Source organism: Mustela nigripes, chromosome 16 (assembly GCF_022355385.1).
Source record: "Mustela nigripes isolate SB6536 chromosome 16, MUSNIG.SB6536, whole genome shotgun sequence".
Classification (NCBI taxonomy): Eukaryota; Metazoa; Chordata; class Mammalia; order Carnivora; family Mustelidae; genus Mustela; species Mustela nigripes.
In genome coordinates this window covers 41676386-41703321 of record NC_081572.1, presented here as the reverse complement: position 1 = coordinate 41703321, position 26936 = coordinate 41676386, and the positions used below count along the sequence as shown (strand labels likewise).

The following is a 26936-nucleotide window of genomic DNA, read 5'->3' as shown; positions in this document are numbered from 1 at the left end:
GATGAGCTGGGGCTGCTTCTTAGGCACCCACTGCATTGTGGGGAAGTCACTGGAAAAATCCCACCATTCTGGAGGGGTTGGCCCACCACTCCCTGTTGGGGGGGTGCCAGAACCTAGGGCCCCAGGTTGTGGAGGTCGGGGGCCCTAGTGCGGGTCTGGGTGGGAGCCATGATTTATGACCTGCTTCCTGAGTGAGGAATGCCAGCCTGGGGGGCTGGGTTGGGGGTGGAGCCTCTTGCCTGACACTCCTCATTCTGCTGGATGTCTGCCAGGTCCTGTCAGGACTCTCTTGTCCCCTGGGGACAGCCATGTTCTCCCACATGCAGCAGCCCCCTCCTGTCTAGAGCTCGACCCTCCAGCTCTGGGAAGACTGAGCAACGGCCCAGCTGAGGGGGAATGCAGAACTGAGTCCATTCCAGTTTTCTGTCTTCGCAGCTCAGCCCTCTTTGTCAGTGGGCATGAGAGTGTTGGAAAATTGCTCTTTTCTCTCCTGCTGCAGCAGGAGGGAACTCGGAGGAGACTTTTGGAAACTTCCATCCCGATGAACTCAAGGCTTAAGCACCATGGTCCCAGTGAGGGACTTAGGACTGACACAAAGATGAACTCACAGGCAGGAAAGGGGCGTTGAGCTCCTAGAATGGATGATGGCTGTGGCATGAGGAATTCAGAAAGGTGGGGAAGCAGAGGGGGTCTGGCGGGGAGGGAGGCGGAGTGACCCAGAGCATTGTCTGGTCCTGGACTCCGCAGTCCGTGCCGACTTTGGACCTGTTCCTGTGTGTCTCACTGGTATCCCTCTTGTTCTGTCCCCCATTCTGGGTGAGGGTCCCTCTTTCTGGACACCTAGCATGGGGTCAGTGTGCCTTCCCTGGTCTGGTGGGACTGGTTTTTCAAGCTGGAGGAAGGGTCGGTGAGGAACTGGCAGAGGGAGAGGGTTTTATGTAAATGCCCAGGGAGTGCTCTGGGAACGGGGAGGCCGGTTTTCCCAAAGACACGCAGGGACTGGCAGCTCCCAATTAGCCGGGCCCGGTGATGTCAGTGCTGCTCTCCTGGGTGGCTGCGCCCACTCCAGTCAGCCTTGGCAGGGGTTCCTGGCCATTACCTTCTCCCTTGGGTGGGAGAGGTGCCAAGGGGGCCACCACTCAGGACAGAGGCCAAGTCCCCTCCCAGCACTCCCCAACCTGGGGCCTGAGCCATGTGGTGGACCAGCCCAAGAAAGTGCCATGAAAACCAGCCCAGACTCTACTGAAAAAAAAAAAAAAAAAAAAAAAAAAAAAAGACTTTAATGGGGCTAATATTCCATCCCTCTCCCCCAAACCTGAGAGACTGGGGAGACCTCGTAGCTGGGCTGGTCCCAGGGACCGTTGCCATGACAACTGCTGGTAGGCCCTGCTCCCTGGGTTACCCCACCCCCAAATTTCAATAAATACAGTGCAAAGGGGGCTGGTCACCCACCAAGTGGGGGAGATGAGGACCTGAAGTGCTAGACAGGGTGCGTCGTATGGTCCGAGAACCCAGACGTGCACCCCACCCAGCATGCACACCGAGGGTCGTGTGCGCACACAAGAACCCCCTTCAGACATCCTCATGTGACACCACACACACACACACACACACACACACACACACACACGCTTTCCTTGGAAATGCAGCACAGAGCACACATGCCCCTTCCTCACAGACATGCGTACAAGGTTCCGTGTATATGCGCCTTTCTCTCCATGTTCGGCTTAGAGCCTGAACATGTCCCGTCCTGGCTCAGAGGCATCCGGACAGGCGGGTCTCCCTGGTCTTAGCCAGACCATCCCTGGGTCTAGGGGCTTGGTGTTGTGATGTTCCCCTGGATGGCCAGGCAGCTGGCCGTGTTGTTGGTGTCAGCCCAGGATGGGAAGGTGTGCAGGTTAAAGATGGGGTAGCTCCAGCTGTTGATGGCCAGTGTGATGATCAGTACTCCGATGATGTTGAGCAGGAATCCTGTCCGGGCCTGGTGGCAGGAGAGCCAGTCTGAGTGACCGGTCACTGAGCTGGGCCGGAAACTATCCCTTAGGGGCTCCTAGGGGCTCAGGAGCTCTCTGACTGGCCAAAGTCTCCCTGAGAAGTCTCTCTGTGGGTCTGACCTGCAGCACTAGGCAAGGTCCCTGTCCCTTGCTTTCATCCTGGCGCTAAGGAGGGAGCAGGAAGCTCTGTGTGAGCTTTCAAGACCTTGGGCTCTGTTCTTCCTGAGTCCACCTCCCCAGGGGCAGGTGCCTTGCAGGAAGGAGCACACAGGCATTCAGGCCCCACTGCCACTCACCATGTCCGACACTTTGAGGCCCCCAAAAGAGAAGACGATGGCATTGGGTGGGGTGGCCACGGGCAGCATGAAGGCCAGGGAGGCAGCCAGCGTGCAGGGAAGCATGACGTAGAGAGGGTGGAGGCAGATGGCCTGAGCCTGGATGGGGAGACAGTGGGCAGAACTGATCCCAGTCCCCATTCCCAATTCTCCAGCTTCCCCTCTCTGGAGGACAGTATCCCCCACCAACGACATACCCTCTGGCCACAAACCCACCACTTCTGCCAGGAGGCACTAGGGTGACCTGGGAAGGGCCCTTTGACCTCTCTGGAGGGGATGAGTGTGCGGCCCTGCCCAGTGGGGCGTGGTGAGGGGAGGGGCCCATAAAACGGATCTCAAAGGGGCTCCAGGGTGTCATCAAAGGCTGTGGGAACGCGCCAGGGGAGGAAGGGGCTGGGGACGCTCCAGGGAGTCATTTCAACCTGTCACCTCAGGACTGACCAGAACAGGGGCTGGGCCGGGGAGGTGGGCGAGGCCACCAATGAGGCCCATCAGGATACTCAAGGGGTGACATCACCAGGGACGGAGTGAGTCAGGGGCCAGAGGGCCTCAGGGCTCAAGGTAGCCAAAGAGTCTGAGGAAGGGTGGGAAGTTCAGGGGTCTTCTCCCAGAAGCAAGAGGAAGTGCAGACAGGTCACTCCGACCTGCAGGCAGGGCCCCTGGATGAGGTGGGCGGGAGGGCTGCCGGAAAGAAGCATGTCTGAAGGACCAGCTCACCATGGAGGCCAGAATGGGCAGGAAAAGTGTGGTGGTGGCCACGTTGCTGGTGCACTCGGTGAACGTGGCAACCAGGAGGCTGATGATGAGGGCAATGGCAGGAGGTGGCACATTCTCTAGGGGGGTCAGCTTTTTCCCCAGCCACTCAGATAGTCCTGATTGCTGTGGGCAGAGGAAGATAGTGTGTGAGAATTTGGGGTCCCTGGGGCTCCAGAGTCCCCTGCTGGGGGTCCGGGAGGGTCCTGCTCCTGCCTCTATCTCTCTAGAGTCTTCAAACTCCCATCTGCTTGGGAAAGAAGGTAAGACCCAGCCAGCACCAAAAGGCCCCTCTAGCATTTTGAAGAACACTTGGGTGTGGGGAGAAGGGTCAGATGAGAAGCTAGGAGATGGCGCCAAAGTGCCTTCTTGGGAAGCCTGGGGCTTAGTGGGAGTAAAGGCTTTAATTCCTTTTCCTCCTGTTCTCCCAAAGGCTCTTGGGAGCTCCCTGGCCATCCTTAGCCCTCTCCCGGACTCCGCCAGCCCAGCAGACTGGCAAGGAGAGAGAAGGGTGGAGGGCCCTGGGAAGATGCTGGGACAAGGCTGGCAGGAGAATGGGGGGCAATTCACAGGGTCATGAGGCCTCCAAGGTCATTCATTACCTGTCCACGAGTGTACTGCCAGACTGTGAGTCCCAGGGCGCTGGGATTTTATCTCGCATGATACTGCCCACCCAGCAGGCAGCACAGTGCCTGGCACAGTCCGTGAGAACTAACCCCAGATCCAGGATTCTCTGACCCAGGGAAGCTGCCTCCTGCCTGCACAATGAATGAGCTTAGCCAGAACACGGAGGCGCAGAGGGGCGCAGGCAGTTTCAGGGACTTCCCTCCTGCTGGGAGGCTCTGGGGAATGTTGCGCTCTCCGGTCCCTAGAGCCCGGCCGGGTGTGATCATGGCGCCCCCTGGTGGCCTCAGCGGGCCAACTGCGTCCCCTTGACGCTCACTACTCCCTAAAGCTGTTGCATTCTCCGCCTGGCAGAGGGTGAGGCTGCTGGAGTGAGGTGAGACAGGGTTGGAACTGAGAACAAATAGTTCCTGCCCACCAGGGGAGCCCGCCTTTCCTTTGGCTTTGGGAACCGTAACAAGCGGAGGTCCTTAAGGCTTGTGTTTCCTCCTCCTCCCTTAGACGGATTTCTAACCTGTCTCTCCTGCCGCTGCCAAGGCTCCACCCACCAGGAGGATCCTGTGTGGGATGGAGGCAGGGTGCCTCTTTCCCTGCCACAGGGTCCGCGTCCAACGGGCCGGCGAGGGGGCGGGGCTTTCTCACCTCGCTGCCCTTGGCCAGAGCAAAGCCTCCCCCCAGCAGGAGCACGATATTCCAGGGCATCTTCTCATTTACAGTCTTCCAGTTGAGGAGGGCCGGAGGGGCCTTCAGCCTTCCAGGGTTTTCTATTTCCCAAGCAGAGGAGGACGGGTCACCGAGAGCTGACAGGTTTTTCCTCCCCTCCCCCTGGGTCACTCTGTGGGTCCCTATCAGAGCTCAAGGCACGCAGCATCCTCACTTTGTCCCTGAGTCCCGGCACCCTTGGCAAGTCATCCCAGCCTCTCTGGGCTTTGACTGTTGCTATCAAGTGTAGTTGAAGGCGCATTCCATGCTGGAAGGCAGGGGCTGCCCAGAGGCCCCTCCCTGCCCCACTCCAGGTTCTTACCTGGATCCTGAGTCAGCCCTGGGATCTTGGAGGGCACCAAGAACAGAATTACGCCAATGAAGATGGCCACTGTTCCATCAGATGCCATGCTGTGGGTAGGGCAAGGAGGCTAGGCTTAGACTCAGGGCTGCTCAGGGTCATAGGGTAGAACAGGGGTGGAGAGGAGCCCCTCCCATAGAAGTGCAAAGCCCTCCCTGCAAGTCCTCCCCTCCATGTCCCCTCTGGGTCTGCACCAGGGGCCCTGCTCCCTTCCCTCCTCCCTTAGCCAGGTGAGCCCCAGAAGTATCTCACTCTCCCCAAGAATGCTCACCTGTTTCCATCCTTGTCAGAAAAAGCCAGGTTGCCCCAGCCAAGGAAAAAGCCCGGCTCCCGGGTGAACCACAGCACCACCAAGGTGACAAAGAGGACAGAGACAGCCTTTTCTGCAAAGCTCATGGGGCCCAGTAGCTTGTGTTCTGTTTGGATGACACGGAAGGCTGCCTGCGCTCTCTCCTGCGCCTGCTCCCCAAAACCGAAGTTCTTCCGGAAGCTGTGGGTGGGGGCGGGGAGTTGGGGTAGCTCCTGAGGATCCCGTGCCAGGCAGGGAAGCAAGGGACTCTTGAGCACCTGTGATACGCTGATGCTGGCAGGACTGCTACCCCACCAACCTGGCCCTGACCCTACCCAAGGTTCTGGAAGAAGAGCAGAAGACTCAGGGGGAGGGCTGGGGTGGGGTCATGGTTCTTCTTTAGCAGAAGCAAGGCTTCAACTCCAGAGGCAGGTTTCCCCATGCTTAGCCCTGCTCCATCTGCCCCACTGACCCCTTTCCCTCCCGGGATTGTCTTGCGCTAAGGACTTCTGTCCAGGACTCCCCATTCCCCCCTTCCAGCAGCCTTTCGGGAAATCTTTCCCTCCCTCTCCTACCTGCTTCTCGGCATCCCCTGGGAGCCTGAGCCCCACCCACACCACTCTTGGAGGCCGAGGAGACTGCCACCCACTTCTGTGTGCCCCTTGCGTAATTTGGGTTGACTTTTAATTTTTCACTTGGGTAAGTCTCAACTCCCCTGATGGACCGTGAATTCCTCAGCGGCAAAGACCATCTACCTAGCACAGCTTTGAATGTCCCATGATGCCTTGCATATGCGGGCGTCTTTGACCACCACCCAGCCTCATACCAGCCCCCAGCCTCCATCCGGCTGCCTTGCACTGGCCCAAGTGACTGTTCCAAAGCACAGCAACAATACTTAAAAACTTTCCACGTCCCCTCTTCCATCCTCACCGCCCCCACACACCACACCCTGGGCAGGGAAGGCCTATAACTCCTACCACAATACCACAATACCACAATACCACCCTTATCACTATTCTCCTCCCTCACTGACAGCAGACATCACCAGTTGATCTCAGACCCAATTCCAGCTGAGCTCCAGCAAGGTCTGACTGGATGGTCAACTCAGACTTCTCTGGTCACTACCCATAACCCAGGGCTGGAAGTTAAGAATAAAACCTATTTGCTACTCCTGGCCTCAAGGACAAGGTCCCAGCGCTTGATGTGGCACACAGGACCTCCGTCATCTTCCCCTGCCTCCTTCTCCAGCTTCAGTTCCTGATACTGCTTTTTGATCTTGATGTTTCAACCAACAGAACTCGAGTTTTCTCACATTCTTTCTTGCGTCTGCACCTTTGTGTAGGCTGTTGCTACCACCTGGAGTGCCGTTACCCCATTCGGTATCTGGCTGGCTTCTCGTTCTACAAGATTTGGCTTTGACATCATGTCCCACAGGGGCATTCTGGGATCTCCACTATCCTCAGCCTTCTGGGATCTCTACTATCCTCAGCCCCAGGCTTCTTGCTGTTGAGTTAGACAAGCTCCAAGGACAGGGGCTGCACCTAACATCCCCTAGTATTCTCAGTGTCTCACACAGGGCCAGATGTCCAGTAAGAACGCAAAAAAACCCTTTGGAACTGACCCTGCTCACTGTGTGCTCCTTAAGCATTAACCAAAGGACTGTGGAACATTATGGAATGGATCTGGCCTGGGCATCAAGAGACCTAGTTTTCAGCTTCTGCATTGGCAAATCTAGCTGTACACCACTCTTGGAGCCTCAGTTTGCTCATCTGCTAAAAGGAGTAATAATCTCCGTGCAGTAAATCCCTCAATGGTGGTGGCAAGGGCATACAGAGGCCTTGGCAGGGAGAGGCCTTCTCAATGGGAAGGTAATTATACCCTTGGTGGAAACGGCTACCAGATTACCAGAGGGTAAGGGCAGGACCCTGGGCTGCTTCCACTTCTGCCACCACTTACTTGAACCCCAGAAAGAGGATCTGCAGCCACAGCCAGGAAAGCACCAGCAAGATGACCATGGTGGGGAAGGCAAAGCCGAACCAGGAGGCAAAGTTCACCACGTTGCCGTTTTTGGGGAAGAGCCTGGGGGTGGGGGTGGGAGGGACACAGCCGGTCGCATGACCTTGCCCCAGGGGCCTCCCAGGGCAAGTGCAGACCCCTTCACCCCACCCTCAGCCCCGCCCTGGCGCCGCCCCCAGTTACTCACGAGTTGACTTGGCCTTGCAGCACCAGGTTGGGCGTGGTGCCCGTCAGTGTGGCGATGCCCCCAATGCTGGCCGCGTAGCACACGCACAGGCTCATGCCCTGGCTGAAGCGGACCTGCTCCTGTGGCTGTGTGGTTGGCTCTAAGGACGCGGCGGGGATGGGGTGGACCTGCCCGTTATCTGGGAACAAAGGAGATCTCAGCGCGGGGGAGGGTGGGGGGGGGGGGGGGGCTGTCCGTGAGCACCCTGGACCAGCTGGGAGGTAGGGGAGTGAGGGGAGCGAGGCTGCAGTCCAGGTCTGCGAGGGCTTGCACTCCCTGGGCTCTCAGGCTAGGTCAACCCTCAGACACCATCTGGCCCAACCTCTCTCTTGAGAGGGGGAAACTGAGGCACAGAGCCCGAAAGAGGATTACCCGAAGCACACAGGACGAAGGGAGCCGGGATCCCTGACAGCCCACCCAGAGTCCAGCTCTCTGTCTTCCTGAGTGGTCTAGCATCTCATCTGGTCCTGCATGGAAGGGATCTTCAGAATGTGGGATTTTTCATTTTAAAACTAGGGATAGGGGCACCTGGGTGGCTCAGTTGGTTAAGTGTCTGCCTTTGGCTCAGGTCATGATCCCCGGGGGTCCAGGGATGAGTGCCGCATTTGGCTCCCCACTCCGCGGGGAGTCTGCTTCTCCCTCACCCTCTGCGCTTCTGCCTGCTTGTGCTCTCTCTCTCTCTCTCAAATAAATAAAATCTTTTAAAAAGTTAAAAAAATAAAACTAGGGTCCGTCTTGGGCAAACCAGGACAAGTTGGTCGTTGCACGTCTCCCTTTTCTCTCCCTGAAAGCTCTGAGATGACCACTCTGTCAAGAACGTCACCCCAGACCACCCCCCCGCCACCACCACCAAGAGCTGAGATGGAGGGGGCAGGGGTGGGGGCAGAGCAGGGTTGACCTTCACCTTTCTCATCAAACTTGGTCACTTTTTTCTGGGGTCCTGGCTCCTGGAGTTCAAAGGCGGGGTTGTTGCTGCCTTTCTCTGCGTCCTTGCCTGTGGGTGACTGGTGCAGCTGGTCCAGGACAGCATGTGCGATGGGCACCATCATGGCGGTGGTGGCTGTGTTGCTGATCCACATGGATAGGAAGGCTGTCACCAACATGAAGCCCAGGAGCAGCCTAGGGACAGACAAAGATGGAACCGCTGGCTGGCGTCCCGCCATCCCTTCGGGGACTGGATCCCCAGCACCCCACCCGTTCCAGGTTCTCCAGTCCTGGTTGGTGGGAACTCACAGGGCTGGCCGCACCCCAATGATGAGGAGCACCCGGAGAGCAATGCGTTTGTGCAGGTTCCAGTGCTCCACGGCAATGGCCACCAGCAGCCCCCCGACGAACAGGATGTTGCTGTCCTTAAAATACTCGAGGCAGACCTAGCAGGCAGGGACAGCTGAGAGGCAGGAAGGGGTCTCTCCCATGACCCCTGATATTCCCACAAACACAGACTGGTCTCCTGGGCTCTAGGAACCAAGTGGGAATGGTCTTTGGATTATCTTCCATTGAAAACAAACCAGGTTCCAGGGCACCTGGGTGGCTCCGTGGTTAACCATCTGCCTTCGGCTCAGGCTGTAATACCAGGGTCCTGGGATTGAGCCCTGCATCAGGCTCCCTGTTTGGTGGAGAGCCTGCTTCTCTGCCTTTGCTACTCCCCTTGCTTGTGCTCTCTCTCTGTCACATAAATAAATAAAATCTTTAAAAAAGAATTTAGCCAGGTTCCTCCCCTTCTTTCTCCCCTCAGAAATGAGTGGGAGATAATCTAGCCTGATTCCAGTCATGTTTCAAGCCATTGACTGGGAGATAGAGAATTTAGCACTGACACTAGAAAGTACAGCAGTGACTCTCCAAGTGTGGTCCACAAGCCGGCTTATCCCCCATCTGGAGCTTGCTGGGAACAAAATGCTCAGGCATTTTGTCCCTGATTTCCTGACTCGGAAGCTCTGGAGTTGGGGCCCAGCAGTCTGTGTTTTCACCAGCCTTGCACGTGGTCCCAAGACACACACACTCATGATTCAGAGCTGTTGACCCAGGAGAATACACATTCTTTAGCTGACTTTCAAGGACCCTTTTCCTGGGTCACCTGGCCTGTCCACCTCCCTGGCCTATACCTGATCCACTTTGAATTAACCCTCAACACCGACCATGCCCTCGGCATTTCTAGAATGCGCCCCCCCACAACACTGTCATCTTCTGACTCCTCCCTTAGTGCTCCCTGACCTGCCAAACAGAGGCAAGGACTCCTCTTCTGTGTGCCCTGCCTGTGATGAGGCTTTCCTCCATACCAGACCCCCTCCATCCCAGGAACCTTACCTCAGAGGCATCCATTATGCCCATCAAGGGGTACAGGAAGATGGGGAAGAGGGCGGTGACAGCCAGGGGCAGAGCCTCAGTGCACCAGAAGAGCGCCATGATGATGATGGAATAGGCACAGGAGGCTTCCTGGGGGCAGGAGAGGAGCAGAAGAGCTGTTGGAAGGTCAGGCCTGTGTCCCAAAGTCATGTCACCTCTTGGCCCCGAGAGAAAACAGGCCATTGGCAACAGTGTAGAAAGAGTCTGCAGAAGCCCCAGTCATTGATTCCTGAGTCCAAGGTCTCATTTCAAAATGGAAATAAAGAACAAAGGAAGGCACTCACCACCTCGTCTTTGACCTTGAGGAGGCTACACGCTGTAATCCAGCCACACAGGAGGGACTGGAGAGCTTAGAGTTGGTCATCAGGCCCCACCCAGCCCGAGGGGACTGCAGGGGGCCAAAGTGAGGATCCCCTAGATGAGATGGGGGGCTCATCTAGATGGGACTTAGGCCTGGATTCTGCAGACCTCTACCTGGCTCCCTGGCCTTCCCCGACTTTGTCAGAGCCTGTGAGAATTATTTGTATGACGATGCAATGAAATGTTCGTTTCCTCTCCCGGAAGGGGAGCTTCATGAGGACTGAGTCGGTTTTGTGGCATCTGGGTGCTTGGAGTTCAGGACCCAGCAGGCTTCAGTGCAAAACTTTTCTGAATGGGGCGCCTGGGTGGCCCAGTGGGTTAAGCCTCTGCCTTCAGCTCAGGTCATGATCTCAGGGTCCTGGGATCGAGCCCCACATCAGGCTCTCTGCTCAGCAGGGAGCCTGCTTCCTCCTCTCTCTCTGCCTGCCTCTCTGCCTACATGTAATCTGTCTGTCAAATAAATAAACAAAATCTTTAAAAAAAAAAAAAAACTTTTCTGAATGAATGAACCACTAGGAAGTTTTGTAATAGTGGGAGTTCTCCTTCCCAGCAAGCCTGGAATGACCCCAGCATCACACAATGCCGGGAGCTGTCATACACATTTATAGAGTATGTAAAGGTTCCCACAGCCCTGAGCTGTGCAGGAGATTGTGGTGGGGGGAACTTGAATCATAGTCTTGCAAGTCTTTGGGTACCAGAAGTGCTCCTTTCTTTCTGGAGAGGCCAGACATCAGAACTGGGAGGGGACCTGGGGTGGACATGGAAGTCAGAGAGCCTCCAGGGTCCTGGGGTCCCTGCAGGGAGGGCCCGAGAATCATTAGCTAGAAGGAGGCCTCTGGGGCACCTGCCCACTCTTTGCCAAAGGGGTTGTGGGGCTGCAGGCTGTGCCAGGACAATGGGCTGGGAGGCTTGTCCTGACCTCTTGTTTTTTTCACCTGGTGCTCACCCCGGAGTACCTCTTCCCCTTAGTGCCCTGAAGCTTGGGGAGCATCCCTGGGGGAAGACGAAGCTGCTGCTGATGGAGCAACTTTTAGGGGCTGGGTGTTTTCCTGGGTAACTCAAGCAGCCCTGAAGGTGGGTGTGGTGGGCCCAGGATCTAGAGAAGCTGGAGGGGGTGAGTGGCTTGCTCAAGGTCACAGAGAACTGGGGAGTGGGAGAGCCAGTCTGGAACCCAGGCCAGGCATCCAGACTGAAGAACTCCAAGGGCGTCTCCCCCGTGCTCTAGGAATGCCTGGAATGGAATAGCATGCAGCCTGCCCATTCCCCACCGTCCTCCGAAACTTCCATGAGCTCTCCTCACCCTGGACATGGACTCTTCGGCCCCAGGGGTGGGGCCACCTTGACCTTCGTCCAGAGACCCACCCTACCTTTCCCCCAGCAGGAGGCCAGTTCTGCTGACTTTGCTGTTCTCAGCGGCTTCCTTCTCACTTGCATGGATGGTGTGGCCAGTTACTCATCTCTGCACACCCCCGCCCACCCCGGGCTAAGGGCAGGCCGGTCCCTTCTGGACCCTGGCGGCCCCCACCCCCAACTGACTCGGAATTCTCTGGCCAGAGACAAGGAGGGGGCTGGGGTGTGCGGTCAGTGCTGATTCGAGAGGAGTGAGCTGACAACAGCACATGTATCCCCCGGACTCCTCCGTGCCAGGCCTTGGGTGCCCCGTGCTTTGGGTGACTGTCACATTTCATGGCTCGGTGAGGTCATGACTGACTATTGTTCCCATCCCACCGATGAAGAAACGGAGGCATAAATAAATGAAGCCAGTGTCTCCGTGTCACACGTCCGCAAGTGAAGCAGCCCGACTACTTGGCTCTTGATCTTTCCCTTTCTGTCCTGAGTTGAATCCCTTAGTTGTGGGCTGCCCTCCAGCCTCAGGTTCGCTGAGACTAGGTGGGTGGATAGGGATGGGCTGGGGCTCTCAATTCCAACAGAACTGTCTTCCCTGGGGCCTGCCACTTCCCGCCATCAGGCTCCAGGCAAGTAAAGCCCAAACCTTCCCCATCTGAGACCCCATTCCCAGGCTGCAGAGAGAACTGTTAATCGTTAACCCACCCCCCCCCCCCCCCGAACTCCAGTGTGTTCCGTCTATGGCTCCCTTACCCCTTTACAACTTCCCGGAGTCCTCTTCTCGTCCGTCAGTCTGTCTCTGGATCAAGCCCAAAACCGGTTTCAAAGTCCCATCCAGAAGCCTTCTCTGGCCCAGGTGGCCCTAGCCCCGAGTCTACATCCTATCCACCTGGGCAGTCTTGTCCAGCTGTAACATAACTTGCTGACCTGTTCTTCCTGGGTCATAGGGTGCTTAACTGAGGCGTGGAATTCCAAGGAATCTGCGGGAAAACTATTCCATCTTTGCGCTAACATCTAACTAAGGCTCCAAACATAGGCATTGAAGCCATGTTGCGGTTAGGGATACCGCGGCTGATTTTGTCTCCAAGGCCCTTGATCATGGCCATCAGCCATCAGCTATGTGCTGCATAGATCAGTTGATGCCGTTATCTCCAAATGTATCTCGAAATACTGTTTCTATCCATCACTCATTCTGACATGGTAGTTGTATCAATGCCAGATCTTTATTTAATGCATGAATGATCACCTGTATTCCTGAATTGCACTTGGCTTTTTCATATTTTTAGTACTTTCTTTCAAAGTAACTGGTTTCCTTGGCAATCCCATATGTTTTCTTTTGGGTATTTTAAAGCTCTATTCCAGAAGGGTCCGAAGTCTTCCCCAGACAGCCAAAGGTGTTCATAGCTCAGAAATGGGTTCGTGTCTGTGAACGAGGGGCGCCTGGGTAGCACGGTCGGTGAGAGGACCGACTCTTGGTTTTGGCTCAGGTCGGGATCTTACAGTCACGAGATGGAGCTCCAGGTCGGGCTCCAAGCAGTGCCCCTCTCCCTCTGCCCTTCCCTCTTGTGCACTTTCTCTCCCGTGAATAAATTAATTAATCTTTTTTTAAAAAAAGATTCTATTTATTTATTCGACAGAGAGATAGAGAGAGAGAGCACAAGTAGGCAGAGTAGCAGGCAGAGGGAGACGCAGAAGCAGGCTCTCTCCTGAGCAAGGAACCTGATGTGGGGCTCGATCCCAGGAACCTGAGATCATGACCTGAGCCAAAGGCAAATACTTAACCAACTGAGCCATCTAGGCACCCCAAATTAATTAATCTTTAAGAAAAAAAAATCCGGGGCGCCTGGGTGGCTCAGTGGGTTAAGCTGCTGCCTTTGGCTCAGGTCATGATTTCAGGGTGCTGGGATCAAGTCCCGCATCGGGCTCTCTGCCTAGCAGGGAGCCTGCTTCCCTTCCTCTCTCTCTCTGCCTGCCTCTCTGCCTACTTGTGATCTCTCTCTCTCTCTGTCAAATAAATAAATAAATAAATCTTAAAAAAAAAAAAAATCCCTGAACGAGGTTTTCAGCTACCTCCATTTTGACCTCAGTCCATACTTTCTAATTAAGTTCTTCTTTAAAAAAAAAAAAATTGGGGCACCTGGGTGGCTCAGTGGGTTAAGCCGCTGCCTTCGGCTCAGGTCATGATCTCAGGGTCCTGGGATCGAGTCCCGCATCGGGCTCTCTGCTCAGATTTTAAATAAATCTTTAAAAAAAAAAATTATTTGATAGAGAGAGAGAGAGAGAAAAAGAGTACTGCAGGGAGGGACAGAGGCACAGGGAGCAAGAATCCCAAGCAGACTCTGCGCTGGGCATGGAGCCTGACATGGGGCTTGAACCCATAACCTAAGCTGCAACCAAGAGCCAGATGACCCACCGGCTGCACCACCCAGACGCCCCTAAGTTCTTCCTTCCGCTTTTCTCTTATCTCAAGCCAAAAAGATGCAGGCAAAGAAACCCTGATGGAAACCAAAATGACCCCCCAAGCAATAGCAGGGACTGCCCTGACAGCCACAGGAAACTGCATGATTGACCCCGAGACGGTGGTCAACTTGACCTTTCTTGCCCACCTGTGGGACCTTTTCTTTGTCCCACATTTTCCTTATATAAACCAGCATGTATTTTCAGCACTTTGGAGACCTTCCTGGAGACACTAGTCCGCTCTCTTACCTGTGATGGACGTGCTGAGAGAAATCCCTTCCTCTTCCACCACGGCTCATCTCTCTGCCTTTGAGTTTTATGAGCAGCAAGTGGCCCAACCCCCTCTGTTTGGGTCCCTCACAGCCAGGTGCTCTTGCTCTCTTGAGCCCCAGTTTTATCCCTGCCTTAAGGTGAAGGGAAAGAGAACAATGACCTAGCACTAACTATGGTAGCTTCCCTGAATTAACCTTGGGAACTTTCTAAACCTGTAGGTCCATCTCCAAGTGGAATCCGTCTCTCGGTGGGAGAAGGGGTCTCTAGGAGCCTCAGCGATGCAGTGTGAGCCAGAGCGAGGAATCAACAGAGGTCAAGCTTGTGGAGCTGGGTGGGCACTCCGTGTCCCTTCCCTCTCATTTCCTCCTCACATCTCCATGGGGCAGTGGTTGTTGCTCCTTCCGCAGTGAGGGAGGAACCTGGGCTGGCCAAGCCCAGCTGGCAGCCTATGGCGTGGGACCCAGTCAGTTTATGCTCTGGCCACTGGCAGTTCCCCAAGGTTGCTGGCACCGTACAAGCCCACACACCAATCCCATACGCATAGCCTGCACTGCAGTCTATGGTGGCTCAGCTAGCAGTGGGGCAGAGTTTCCCCCCGCCCCCCGGCAGCTAATGCTTCTTGCTCCCTTCCTCTGTCACTACCTTTCCCTTGCCCAGGCGGGCAGGGGAGGTGCTCCCCAGCTCTGTGCCTTGGCTGAGGATTTGCTCCTCTTTCAGTATCTGTTTATGGGCTGCTGAGGACAGGGAGTGAGTCTTTTCACCTCTGGGTGGTTTACCCCTGGCTCTTTGGTGGGTGCTGGCCTGGATGCAAAATCCTCCTTTCCCACTTGTGCCACACCACCCCTACATCAGGAAGTCCCTGCTATTGGGAGCCTCTGGGGGGCAAGCCCTAGGCCCCTCAACTGTTCATCAGGCACTCATTAGACAAATACCCTCTCCCCTCCAAGTCTGCAGTCCTGCTGGTCATCTATACCTCAAATGCCCTCACTGACTTCTCTCCAGCTCTTGGCCACCGGCTTCGTCTGAGCCCCAGCATCTGTCACCAAGAATCCTATAAGGTCTCCTGGTTCACCTCTCTTCTTCTCTTGTGCCGAAATCCCTTCTCCTTGCTGCAGGCAGAGCAATCTCAAGTCACAAGTCTGTTTGATCCACTCCAATTCTCCAACATGGATACACTCACCTCAAAACAACTCAAATCCCTTCAGAGTACCCCACTGCTCTCAGGAGAAGTTTGGGGCTTATTTGAGCCTCTCTTCCTTGCTCTCTGCTCCAGCCACACCAGCCCTCTTCCAGTTCCTCAAATGCTCCATCCTTCTCCCAGCCACAGGGCCTTTGCACACACGATTTCCTCTCTTATGCACTTTGCTCAGTTGATGTCTACTCATTCTCAAGATCTCAAGTATTCCTTTTTCAGGGAATCCTCCATGGGTTCCCTGTTTTCACACATGAAGCCCCTGTATCTCTTCTGCCTAGCACTCATCACAGGCTATAATTAAATGTTTTGTTTCATGAATTTTTTTTTTTAAAGATTTTATTTATTTATTTGACAGAGAGAAATCACAAGTAGACAGAGAGGCAGGCGGAGAGAGAGAGAGGGAAGCAGGCTCCCTGCTGAGCAGAGAGCCCGATGCGGGACTCGATCTCAGCACTCTGAGATCATGACCTGAGCCGAAGGCAGCGGCCCAACCCACTGAGCCACCCAGGCGCCCCTCATGAATTTTTTTATGAACATCAACCTTTTTCATTAGACCATAGTCTCTAGGGAGCTAGGGCCGAGTCCGTTTCAGCCTACCCCATCAGACACCTACATGGAATGGGCAGGAATGCATAAATGAGAGCAGCAGGCATGAATGAGGCCCAGCCCTGGCCCTCTGGGGCTCTGGGTGCCCCCATGTGGGCTGGCCCTTCGGCCCACTGTGGGCAGGCTGCCCTGCAAAGTCAACAGAGGACAGGAGAGATCAATACTCAGAGGACTTCCAACCCCCCAGGTTGGCAGCTAATGGGAAACACAGGTGAGAGGTCAGAAAACTCACGTGCCCAGGCCCAGCTTAATGGCTGTGTCCTTGGGCAAGTTACATCACCTCTCTCAGCTTTTTCTTTCTTTTTTTGTAAGCAACACTGATCATTTCCAGCTATACACACATTTATCTCTTTTATATGGTTTCCTTATCTGCAAGTGGGAATAAAAGAAACACCTGCCCCTCTGGGCTATTATAAGGATAAAGGATGTGAGTATGTCATAAAGTACGGTTGACAGCGGTGAGCAATTGGTGGGATTGGCGTTGAGAGATGAATGTACTCCCGGTTCCCGGAAAACCAGTGTGGATTCATGAGGCACACATGGAGATGACAGTGCCAGAGTCCAGGGCAGACTCTGGACCCAGGGTGCGGGCAAGGTGTGGGACCTGTGGGCATCATGGCCTTTACCCATGATGGGCACAGAGCAGCCCGTGGCTATTGCACAGCTGCAAACATGCCTTTAGTCTCAGAGCACCATGACTTATTCCTCCTGGAGACTGAAGGTTAACCCAGGGAGGGGGGATGGGCTGGCACACAGGGGGCCACTCCCACTACGCCCTGCCCCTAGTGAGGAGTGATGCAGTGAGCACTCCCAGGTCTGGGAGTGAGGTGACGTACTAGGCGGCAGCCGGCCAAGAACCATGGCAAAGGCGAGACCAGAGTGGGATCCCAGAGGAGAAGGGGCCTGAGGGGTTCCAGAGGGGATGCTGAACGGGTGCTGAGGGATGAAGAGGAGTTCGGCGGGCGGGTGGGCAAAAGGTATTGAGGTGAGGGAGGGAGCAGAGAGAGAACAGAATGAGGCATGAGTGATTTTGATGCATTCTTGGAGGGGTGTCATGCTTGGAACAGGCCTTGTCTGCCTTAGGGGAGATCCAGGGCTTTATCGGGAAGACAGTGGTGAAAAGTGAGGCCCTTAAAGGGTTTTAAGAGGAGAGAGTTACACTGTCAGGTTACACGAATGCTACTCTATGTGATTTTTTTTTTTTTTTAAGATTTTATTTTAGAGAGAGAGAGGGAGAGAGAGAGAAAACATATATGAGCAGGGACAGAGGGAGAGAGAGAACCCTAAGTAGGCTTCACACTCAGCACGGAGCCTGACGAGGGGCTCCATCTCACAACCCTGAGATCATGACCTGAGCCAAAACCAAGAGTTAAATGCTTAACCAACTGAGCCACCCAGGCACCCCATCCCCTATGTGATTTTTAAAAATATGTGCACAGTGTCTGTCTGTAAATATATATACATATATGAATCAGAATTAGAAAGATAGAATGAATCTAATGAAATGTAACAATATCTGTGATTTTTTTTTCCTGGTGGCCAAATCAAACATATGGTTAATACTATTGTGATTTGCTATCTACATTCAGAACAGAAGGAAGTACTAAATTTTCCTTAGATGTTATAGACCACAAAATATAGGGTTTCTTTCCATCCAAGTTCACAGACTTCCTGAATTCTCCCCCTAGATTCCCAGGGATGAGGAGTCCCTGCCCTGGCCACTGAGGCTGTCATCTGGATAGGCGCCAGGGACGAGGATGGGAGCAGGACGTCTCCATTTCATTCTTTGGTACTGTCCAATGTCAAACGATGTCAGTGTGTCATCTAATTAAATAAATACATCATCTAAAGAGGAAAATAGGGGGGCTCCTCGGTGGCTCCGCTGGTCAAGCGTCTGCCTTCAGCTCAGGTCATGATCCCCGGGGGCCTGGGATCGAGTCCCGCCTGCACTGGGATCCCTGCTCAGTGGGAAACCTTCTTCTCCCTCTCTTTCTTCCCTGCTTGCGTTTTCTCTTGCTATCTCTGTCTCTGTCTCTCACTCAAATAAGTAAACAAAATCTTGGGTAGGAGGAAAGGGAAGCAAACACTCCCACGTGCCTGCTCTGGGTGTCTAGACACACTGCAGTGAGCCCAAGGGCTGGAGGGACCTGGGGCAGGAGATGCAGAGCAGGCCGGACTGCCGGATAGTCTTTCCAGGTAATAGTAGGTCCAGGCTAAATACCTAACCTTTTCAAGAGACTGAATATGCAAAGGGGAAGACAACCAGTTCATATACGAAAATATGTCCCGTGGTCTGCAGCGACCAGCCCGGGGAAGCCAAATTACAGCCTCTAGAGCCGGTGGCCTGAGCGCTCCGGATTTGCTCAATGACGGCGGGCTTTCCTCCATGTTGCCCCTACTCTCTACCCTCACTTCCAGTGCCAGACCAACTGGTGAGAGCCAAATCTGCATCCCTAACCAATCACATGGCCTCCCCTGCCAACAGCCTCTGGTCGGGGCACCCCTGAAGCCTCCCCTTTCCTCCAGTAAAGCATTTCCGTCCCCGCCCCACCTTTGAGGGTCTGCTAACAGTGAGCGGTGGTGGCTGGCTGCCTGCCTTTCCTCTGCCCGCTCTCACTCCTGAGATCTTTGTTTATTTCTGCACTCAAGTCTGAATGAGTTGGTTGCGTCATCCGCTCTAAGAGGCCAAAGGGAAACAATGGGTTTCTGAGTGTCAGAGAAGACCAACGCCGGGAGTGGTGGGGGAGAGTCCTGACCTCTTGGGCTGGGGGCCAGGTCAGCATGGGTCCACAGAAGAGCAAAACGGCAGGCAAGACTGACTGTGAGCAAAGCATTTCCACACTCCATGCGTTCGATGGACCTCGCCGCTGGATTCTATGCAGGAAACTACTGTGGAAGATTCTACCTGGTTTGCCCATTCCTGACCCTCACCTAGCAGGTGCTGACGGGCTTCGACATAATCTAATAATTTGGGAACAAAGTCCAGACTGGGGAAAACTCTCTCTCTCTCTCTCCTCCAGGAACCCCGCTGATTTGGAGGCTGGGTTCTTCTTCCTCTTTTTTATTAAAGATTTTATTTATTAATTTGACAGAGATCACAAGTAGGCAGAGAGGCAGGCAGAGACAGAGAGAGGGGGAAGCAGGCTCCAGGCTGAGCAGAAAGCCCTATGTGGGGCTCAATCCCAGGAATCTGGGATCATGACCTGAGCGGAAGGCAGAGGCTTTAACCCACTGAGCCACCCAGGCGCCCTGGGTTCTTCTAATCCTACTCCCAGGCACCCCAAGAGACCAGAAAGTCTGTCTCCAGGTGGTGGTTACACTTAGGGACTCTACCTCACTGTTCTCATGTCCGTGACCAGCTGCACCTCACCTTCCTGATTCACAGGTGGGAACATCAAGGCCCCCTTGTCGGGACAACAGCCCCTGTGAACAGAAGTCATCTCTGGAAAAGAAGTCAGGTGCCTGGGGCTGGTTGTGCTTTTCAGAGGTTAAAAATTCAGATGAGAGGCAGAAGGCACAGGGAACCACCGCCTACGGGGCCCCAGGTACCAGGGATCCTGGTTCTTATTTTTAATCTTCACACAGCCCCTTAGAGAGGAGAGGGCTGGTGAGGTCACATACAGTGTGGATTTGAACCCACATCTGTCTGGCTCCGAAATCCCATTTTGTTCCCTGGGCTCTGCCTTCTTGATCAAGAGCCAGGAAGTTTCAAAAGATAGAGGGGAACCCCAGCAACGAGGTCCAGATTCCACGTGCAGTCTTCATGCCCACGGGGAATCATCTGAGTCCTGCTCTGTCCCTGGGGTTCAGGAATAGCTTGCAGTTAGGGTATTTTAGTTACACGGGTCTTAAAGCTCACGTGGGGCAACACGACATACCATTCGTCTAGTCTAGGAGAGCAGCTGATTCAGATTAAGAATTTCTGCCTTCTGTTCCTCCTGTAACTACGATCTGGATTTTAGCTAAGCTCGGTCCTGGCAAACACTGTGCCCCTAGGAGACTGTTTTTCCAGATGGTCCCATGTGGGGGGCGGGGTTGGGGAGTGGGGCACCTGCAGTTTTGACCTAAAAACCCTCCTTCCCTGGGGCCTTGCAGGGCTGACCACATGAGCTGACCTCCCCCTGACTCTCTAACTGAACGTACACGGTCTTCCCCTTGCTCTACTCCCTGTGCCACGGTGGCCTTGATCATCCCTCCAGCTTTGCCAAGCTTGCTCTTGGCCTTAGGCCTTTGCACTGCGTGTTCTGCCTGGACAGCTCTTTGCTCAGAGCCGTGCTTGACTGGCCCTCGCTTGTCATTCAGGTCCGAGGGTAAATATCATTGCCCCAGGAGGCCTTTCCTGAACACCCCATCCCAAGCAGCCCGTCCCTAAGCCATAGTCACAGTCGGTTCTCACAGCATATGTTTCTGTGTGTCTTTCCAGCCCCTGCACCTAAACAGTCCTTGGGACGTATTACTTGCTTCCTGATGGGCAAGTGAGCAGGCAAGTGAACGGGTGGGTATGAGGTTTGGGGCACACCCATAGTGCCCCTTCACTGTCCGGTGGTTGAGCTGGGGGAAGCAGTGAGGAGGCCTCGGGCCCCACCGTCCCTCCTCCCCTGGGACCACCAGAGGATGGCGAGCATTTCCAGGATTGGTTGCTATATCTGGAACACACATTATTATTCCGGCCCCTACACCTTTACTCCTATGGTTGCCTTCACCCGGCCGGCCATCTATGGGTGCCTCTGACTGTTGGCATCTCACTCAGCCTTCAAGGCCCAACTCAAACAACACCTGCTTTGGGTTCACCCCTGAGTCAGTGGGAAGAATTTGCTCCCTTCTCTGAGCTCCTTTGCTATATCTCTGTGTAAACACATGTTCCTCTGACAGCAACCTGAGGACAGAATCCCGTACTCCTTTCCAGTAACCTCTAGCACAGAGCCTTGGAGCTCAACAGACTTCCCCAACTGCAGCCCAGTGGGAGCACTGGCTGATGGCAGGGTGGATGGGAGGGTAGATGGCTCAAGAGGTGACTCACAATGGGGCCACCAGCCTGTATCCCTGGACAGCTTTGAGCAGAGACCCTCAAAGCCATGTTCCAGTTTAGACTTTGTCTTTCTCTAGCTGGGATTTCAGACAAATTACTACTCTGTGCCTTAGTTGATAGGTCTGTAAAATGGGATAATAGTTCTCTCACAGTAACTCACAGGTTATTGTGAGAAGTAAATGGGTTAGTGCTTTGAAGTGCTTGGCATCATGACTAGCACAGAAATAATACTCAATAAATGTCAACTGTTACAATATGGACATCTGTCTGAGCCTTGTCTGGGACTCATCAAACTCTCCATCCTGACAACTCCCCAGTCTTCCCACTTCAGGGGCTTGGGGGCATGGAGGTAAGCTTGGGAACTCACTCCAGACAGCAGGGGTTCAACACAGGGTCCTCTTTGCCCACAATCATGCATTCATGCAACGTGTGTTTTGTTGAGCACCTACTATGTGCCAGGTCCTGGAGATTCTGCATGGAAGAAGACAAAGGGCCTGCATGCATGGAGCCTACCTTCTAGCATAGGGAGTCAGAGAATAAATAGAAAATAAACAAATGCATCACTTCAGTTAGGGAAAGCCCTTTACTTAGGACAACAGGGCTTCCTAATAGTGTGACTGGCAGCGGTCAGAGAAGGCTTTTTCTGAGCAGGTAGATTGAGGCTGAAACCCGAGTGAGAAGCAATCATCTGGAAAAGAACATTCCAGGCAGGGAGACGAGTGATGTGCGGAGCACGGAGAAAGCTGGTGAGGCTGGAGAAGAGTGAACGAAAGGGAAGGGAAGATACTGGGCACTGGGGACCAAGGGGTCTCCAGGGGTGCAGCCCTAGGGACTCCTGGCTGCCCTAAGAGGTCTGGGTTTTATTTCGAGTTTGATTCGAAGCCTGTAGAAGGGCTTCCACAGGTAGTGGTCGAGTGAGGAATGGTCTGGGGAGGGAGAGGGAGAGGAGAGGAATGATGTTGGCCTGGACCCACTGGGGGGGCAGTGGCAAGCACTTCCACTCAGTATTTCGTAGGTCTACTGACAGAACTGGAAATGAAGGGAAAAGAGGAATCAGTAAAGGCTCTAGGGGCACCTGGCTGGCTCAGTGGGGAGAGCTCGTGTCTCTTGACCAAGTCGGGGTTGTGAGTTCGAGCCCCACGTTGGATATAGAGATTACTTAAAAATAAAATATTAAAAAAAAAAAAAAAAGGGAAACACTCTGAAGTAGAAAGTTGAACCACATCTTGGTAAGACGGCAGAAAGAACCAGTTGGGAAAGATGGGCAGGACCTGTTCGTTGTGGAAACATAAGCCGTTTGGAGAAGATTCGGGAGCAAGTGTCCAGTGTTGGCTAGGTAATATGGAGGTTAGGGCTGGGCTTAAGACTGGAGAGTTGTCAGCAAGGAGATAGCCAAAGTCACCTGGGCGGGGGAGTGGGAATAAGAGGGGGCTTGGAAGGTAGCCTTTTGGAGACGGGAGTTGTCGTAAGGAAAGACACGTGCAGACAGATTCCAAGACCTTCCATCTGGAGAGACAGAGAAAGCAGACCTCTGTGGAGGGAATGTGGGATTCAGGGAGGGTCTGTTTGTTTTTTCACAGTGAGAGAGATTACAGCACATTTGTATGCTGATGGCAGAGATTAGGCGAGAGGGAAAAATTGAGGAGGCTGGGGAGGGGACAGTGAGGGGAGCAAAGTCCTTGAGAGGAGCTGGTTTCCAGGGCCTCCGTGGAGGGCCTAGACTCTGCGGGTAGGACTGGGAACAGTTCCTCCGAGTCAGGCCCGGGTCAGCACCATCTATGAGGCCAAAGCAGGCAGCAGGGCAGGGTGCAGCACAGGGCACATGGGCAGGGGTGAGGGGGGGTGCTCCCAACCCCTAGCCCTCCTGCCAGGGGGCCTGGCTTCTCTTCTGACTTGGTCTTTCCTGTGTGACCTTAGACAAGTTGCTGAATCTTTCTGGGCTGCACTTTCCTGAGGAGGGAAGGACTTTACTGTCCTTCTCTCTGCAGTTCACACATAAAGCCCAACCTGTTTCAAAACCCATCGGATGGGTCCCCAGCACAGGGAAGTCACTGGCTTTGGCCTGAGATGAGGATCTCCTTGAAGGTCAGACGGGGCTTTGTCACTTACCAAGTGTCAGAGGCTCAGGAGCTGTGCCACAGCATCCCTATTCTCTCACCCCTTTGTGATACCGTGAACAAAAAGCCTGCCCCGATTTCCCTTTTGGGGACAAAAGGATGAAAATGGCTCAGTGGGCAGTCCTGGGGTTGTGGGGTGGGGGTTGGACCAGGGGATCCTGTGTCAGCCTTCAGGAGGCAGCAGGGTAGAGAGAAGACAGCCTAGGCTTCGGTGCTCAACCACACCCCCAGCTCTGCCACTTTCTGTGACTTGCCTCACCTGCTGTTTGTGAAACTTGAGTTTCAGGACCCTCCTCCTGAACTGACCCTCCCCTAAAGCCCTATAATTTTAGATTCATCATTTTATCTTTTTTTTTTTTTTACTTACAAGGGGTCCCCCAAAGTGTATTATAGCCAAGCTCTGTGAAGCCAGGATCTGCCCTGGTTTCAGTGACTTAACTTCACTTTTCCCATCTGTAAAATGGGGCAGTCAGGCTTGCCTCTGAAGGTGAGAGGAAGGGTCTGTCAGGGGAGGGGGAAGAGGAGAGGAAGGGAGACTGGATGCATGGTCCAGAGCAGGTGGTGAGGGCTCCAGTAAATGGGAGCCAAAGTTTTGGTTCCTGCTGCTTGGCCAAGGGAGGCAGGAGGCTGTGGCACCTGTCCCTCCACCCAGGGTATGCTGTTTATAGTGCCCACTGGCAGGGTCCCGTCCATTGTCCAATTCCTGCCCCTCTCCCTCAGCTGACTTAGCCTTTGGGATCAAGGGTGAGCTCGCTCTCTTTCAGTTTATACTCTCTCTCTCTTTTTTTAGGTTTTATTTATTTGAGAGAGAGAGTGGGTGCACGCACATGGCCGAGGGAGAGGGAGAAGCAGGCTCCCTGCTGAGCAGGGAGCCCCATGGGGCTTGATCCCTGCACCTTGGCATCATGACCAGAGCCGGAGGCAGAAGGCAGAGACTTAACCGGCTGAGCCACCCAGGTGCCCCTGTTTACACTCTTAAAGGCACAAACTGCCTGAAGCCAGCTTCCTCCTACACCCTTTCCACCCTTCTCCAGCAGCCAGCCCCGCTCTCACCCCACTGAGCCCGGCAGGGCTGGGGTAGCCCACGGTAGCCAGATAACCCCAGGTGCCTCCACCTGTACCCACCTTTACGGAACTGGCTTCCCGTCTCCCCAGGCAGCAGATTTCAAGTGCACCTAAGCCATTCCCCTTGGGCGGCTACTCCTGGGTGCCAAGCCCCCTTTGGGGTGCCTGGGTGGCTCAGTGGGTTAAGACTCTGCTTTCAGCTCAGGTCATGATCTCAGAGTCCTGGGATCGAGGCCCGCGTCGGGCTCTTTGCTTGGCAGGGAGCCTGCTTCCCCTTCTCTCTCTCTGCCTGCCTCTCTGCCTAATTGTGACCTCTCTCTCTGTCAAATAAATAAATAAATAAAATCTTAAAAACAAACAAACCAAAAAAAAATCCCTTTGGCCTCTTAGCCGTCAGTCTGAGGAAGACCACGAGGTCAGAGCCTCACTTCCAGGACAGGGAGGGATGAGTAAACCACGCCGGTCCTCAGGACGCCCAGCGCTCATCCAGACTGCCCTCCCCCGTCCTTCCTTCAGCCCTTTGGAGCCAAACCCCGAGTGCTTACCTTGGTGGGGATGAAGATGGGCAGGGGCAGAAGTAAAATAGGCAGGAAGAACACAAGCAGGTAGGAGCGATAGGCCCACAGGCCCTGCCAGCAGGTGGCCATGGTGTGACCCGTGAGGGTTTCTGGAGCCACTGCCTCCGGGATCCAGGGAGCCAAAGGAGCGATGCGGCAGGTAGGCGGCAGGCCAGGGCAAACTTATATAAAGCTGGTTGAGTGTTAACCATTGACCCACCCTGGCAATCAGACTGTTTTGGAGTCCAGGAGGTGAGAGTAAGGAGGAGGGACCTGCTGGAGGTGTAAAGATCAGGAAGACTTTGCAAAGAAAGGGAGCAGGCAAGATCAAGGAGTAAAAGCTTCGGGTTCTTTGAAGAAGTTAAGTCCAAAGTTAACTCCTTCTGTGAGTGCAGGCTGCTAAGGGCTGGAGGAGTCGGAGAAGGAAGGGTGTCTGGGAAGCCCCAAAGCCAGCTTCTGTGGGGCAAGACCCAGGCCCTCTCCCCAGCTCAATCTCCCCTCTCTCCTTTTATTCCCTCAAAGCTGGGTTATCCGAAGTACTGAGCCCCAGGAGGCAGTCTGGAGACGCCCTGCCCTCCAGGGGGTTTCCAATCTAAGATCGAGCCCAGCCAATCTGAAGCAAGCCCTCCTCCTCCTCCCTCCGGGTATCCAGGAAACTGTCAAAGGAAACTGTCAAAGTTACCCATCCTGACTGTCTCTTATTTGCTGTGTGACTTTGAGCCACTGACTTAACCTCTCTGAATAAACACTTCCTTGTTCTGCTGTAACAACTTCCTATTATGAGGCATAAGTGAGACAACCTATGGTATGTTGATCAGAAAAGGTTAGTTGTTTTTTTTTTTTTTTAAGTTCTTCCTGGTCCCCCACCCCCAACCCCAAACTGCCACAGAAGACCAGAGAGATTGATCTCTCCATTTACCCATCATCCATCCATCCCTTCACCCATCCCATTCACCAGACAAGTATGTGGCACCAACTGTAGACTCAGCCCCGTGTTCAGTGCCATGGTTGTAGTAATTAAGATGGTGCTGGTAACAGTGAATGTTTGTTTAGCATTTAGTACGGAGCTGGTTAGGGCACTGGTTCATTTACTCTGTACAAAACACACTATGAATTAGGTGTGACTATTCAATTTTACAGGTGGGACAACTGAGGCCCCGGGACATAGAGCCAGCCGGAATTTAAACATGCTTTCTGAGTGCCCTGAGTGCCCTGGGGAGGTCTAAACCCATCCGGGGGCACCAGGTGGAAGGAGAGAAGGAGCGTGGGGGCGGGGGGAGGGGGCGTGTGAGCTAAACCTTTGAAGCTGAATCTCATTGGGTTGCCTGGTGCCGAAGGGAAGATGGCTGGCAGAGGGAAGAAGCAACCAGCTAAGGCCGGGAGGGTGGAGTGTGCATAGAGGTGTTTGTGTTGGAGGGGGCGGATTGAGGGTTGCAAGGAATGGCTGGAGTCTGTCCACCCAGAACCTCTGTCTCCTGGTGCTGCCACCCTGCCCCCAGCCCATAACTGCACACAGGAGAAATTCAATCCATATTTCCACGATTATGTTGAAGATCCGTGTGTGCCTGGGTGAGAAGGCAGGATGTCAAGGAGAATGTTTCAGGATGGAAACACAGCCTGGGCAAGGAGGCGGAACCGTGGCGGAGTTCAGAGAACAGAAAGTTCTCTGTGGTTGGAGTATGGGTTTGCGGGGGGGCAGGACTGAGAGCCAATTGCCACACTTCCAGGGTGTTCAGTGAATGGCCTGGCTTGGCTGGTTTGTCAGTGAGATCCTCCTGGAGCCAGTGAGGTCTGTGGGGGAGAGACCCCCGGTGCCCTCTGCGAGGAGAGCAGAGAGCTATGGAGGGAATCAAGTCATCCGACTGCTGAGGGCAGCCTGGTGGGAAGCTGCCATAAGACAGGACAGACCGGCCACCCTACACCCCTGTCTGGGGTTATGGCTTCTTCCCTCCCATTCAGCCAACCTGCCGCCTGCTTAGGGCTAGGCGAGGAGCAGTCAGGAGGCGTAGGACAAAGGGTTTCAGATACCCAAGACAATACCTGAATTCTGTCTCCATGCAGAGATGGCTTCTTCTGTAGCCTGGGGCTTTAGAGGAGCCACGAGCGGGGCTGGGCCTCCAGTATGTGTGTCCTCTGCAACCCAGTTTACCCAACCCCCAACCCACACTTCACACTTGCAACGCCCTTCAAAGTCATAGACCCTCAGGCCCTTTTGAGGACCCACAGCAGCTTGATGTGGGGGGGGGGGGGGGTCCCAGGAACCAGGGCCCATCAGTGATCAGGTCCT

General features: G+C 54.3%; 1 protein-coding gene across 1 annotated transcript; it reads right to left on the bottom strand.

Annotated features, from left to right (window-relative positions):
* Positions 1 to 1262: 1262 nt before the first annotated feature.
* On the bottom strand, positions 1263 to 24827 carry SLC13A2 (solute carrier family 13 member 2). The gene is made up of 12 exons (XM_059378731.1): positions 24638 to 24827; positions 9605 to 9733; positions 8534 to 8670; positions 8205 to 8419; positions 7262 to 7439; positions 7015 to 7137; positions 5041 to 5259; positions 4731 to 4819; positions 4349 to 4470; positions 3047 to 3208; positions 2291 to 2428; positions 1263 to 1981 (listed from the first exon to the last, which is right to left on the bottom strand). Exons 1-12 carry the CDS (start codon positions 24737 to 24739, stop codon positions 1811 to 1813), a joined length of 1785 nt encoding a protein of 594 aa, XP_059234714.1. The 5' UTR covers positions 24740 to 24827; the 3' UTR covers positions 1263 to 1810.
* Between the last annotated feature and the right edge of the window lie 2109 nt (positions 24828 to 26936).

Coding starts and splice junctions, on each gene's coding strand:
- SLC13A2 (XM_059378731.1), bottom strand. CDS start 24,739: ATGGCCACCTGCTGGCAGGGCCTGTGGGCCTATCGCTCCTACCTGCTT. Junction 8,420..8,533: donor ATTGGGGTGCGGCCAGCCCT/GTGAGTTCCCAC, acceptor GTCTGTCCCTAG/GCTGCTCCTGGGCTTCATGT. Junction 2,429..3,046: donor TGCCCATTCTGGCCTCCATG/GTGAGCTGGTCC, acceptor CTCCCCATCCAG/GCTCAGGCCATCTGCCTCCA.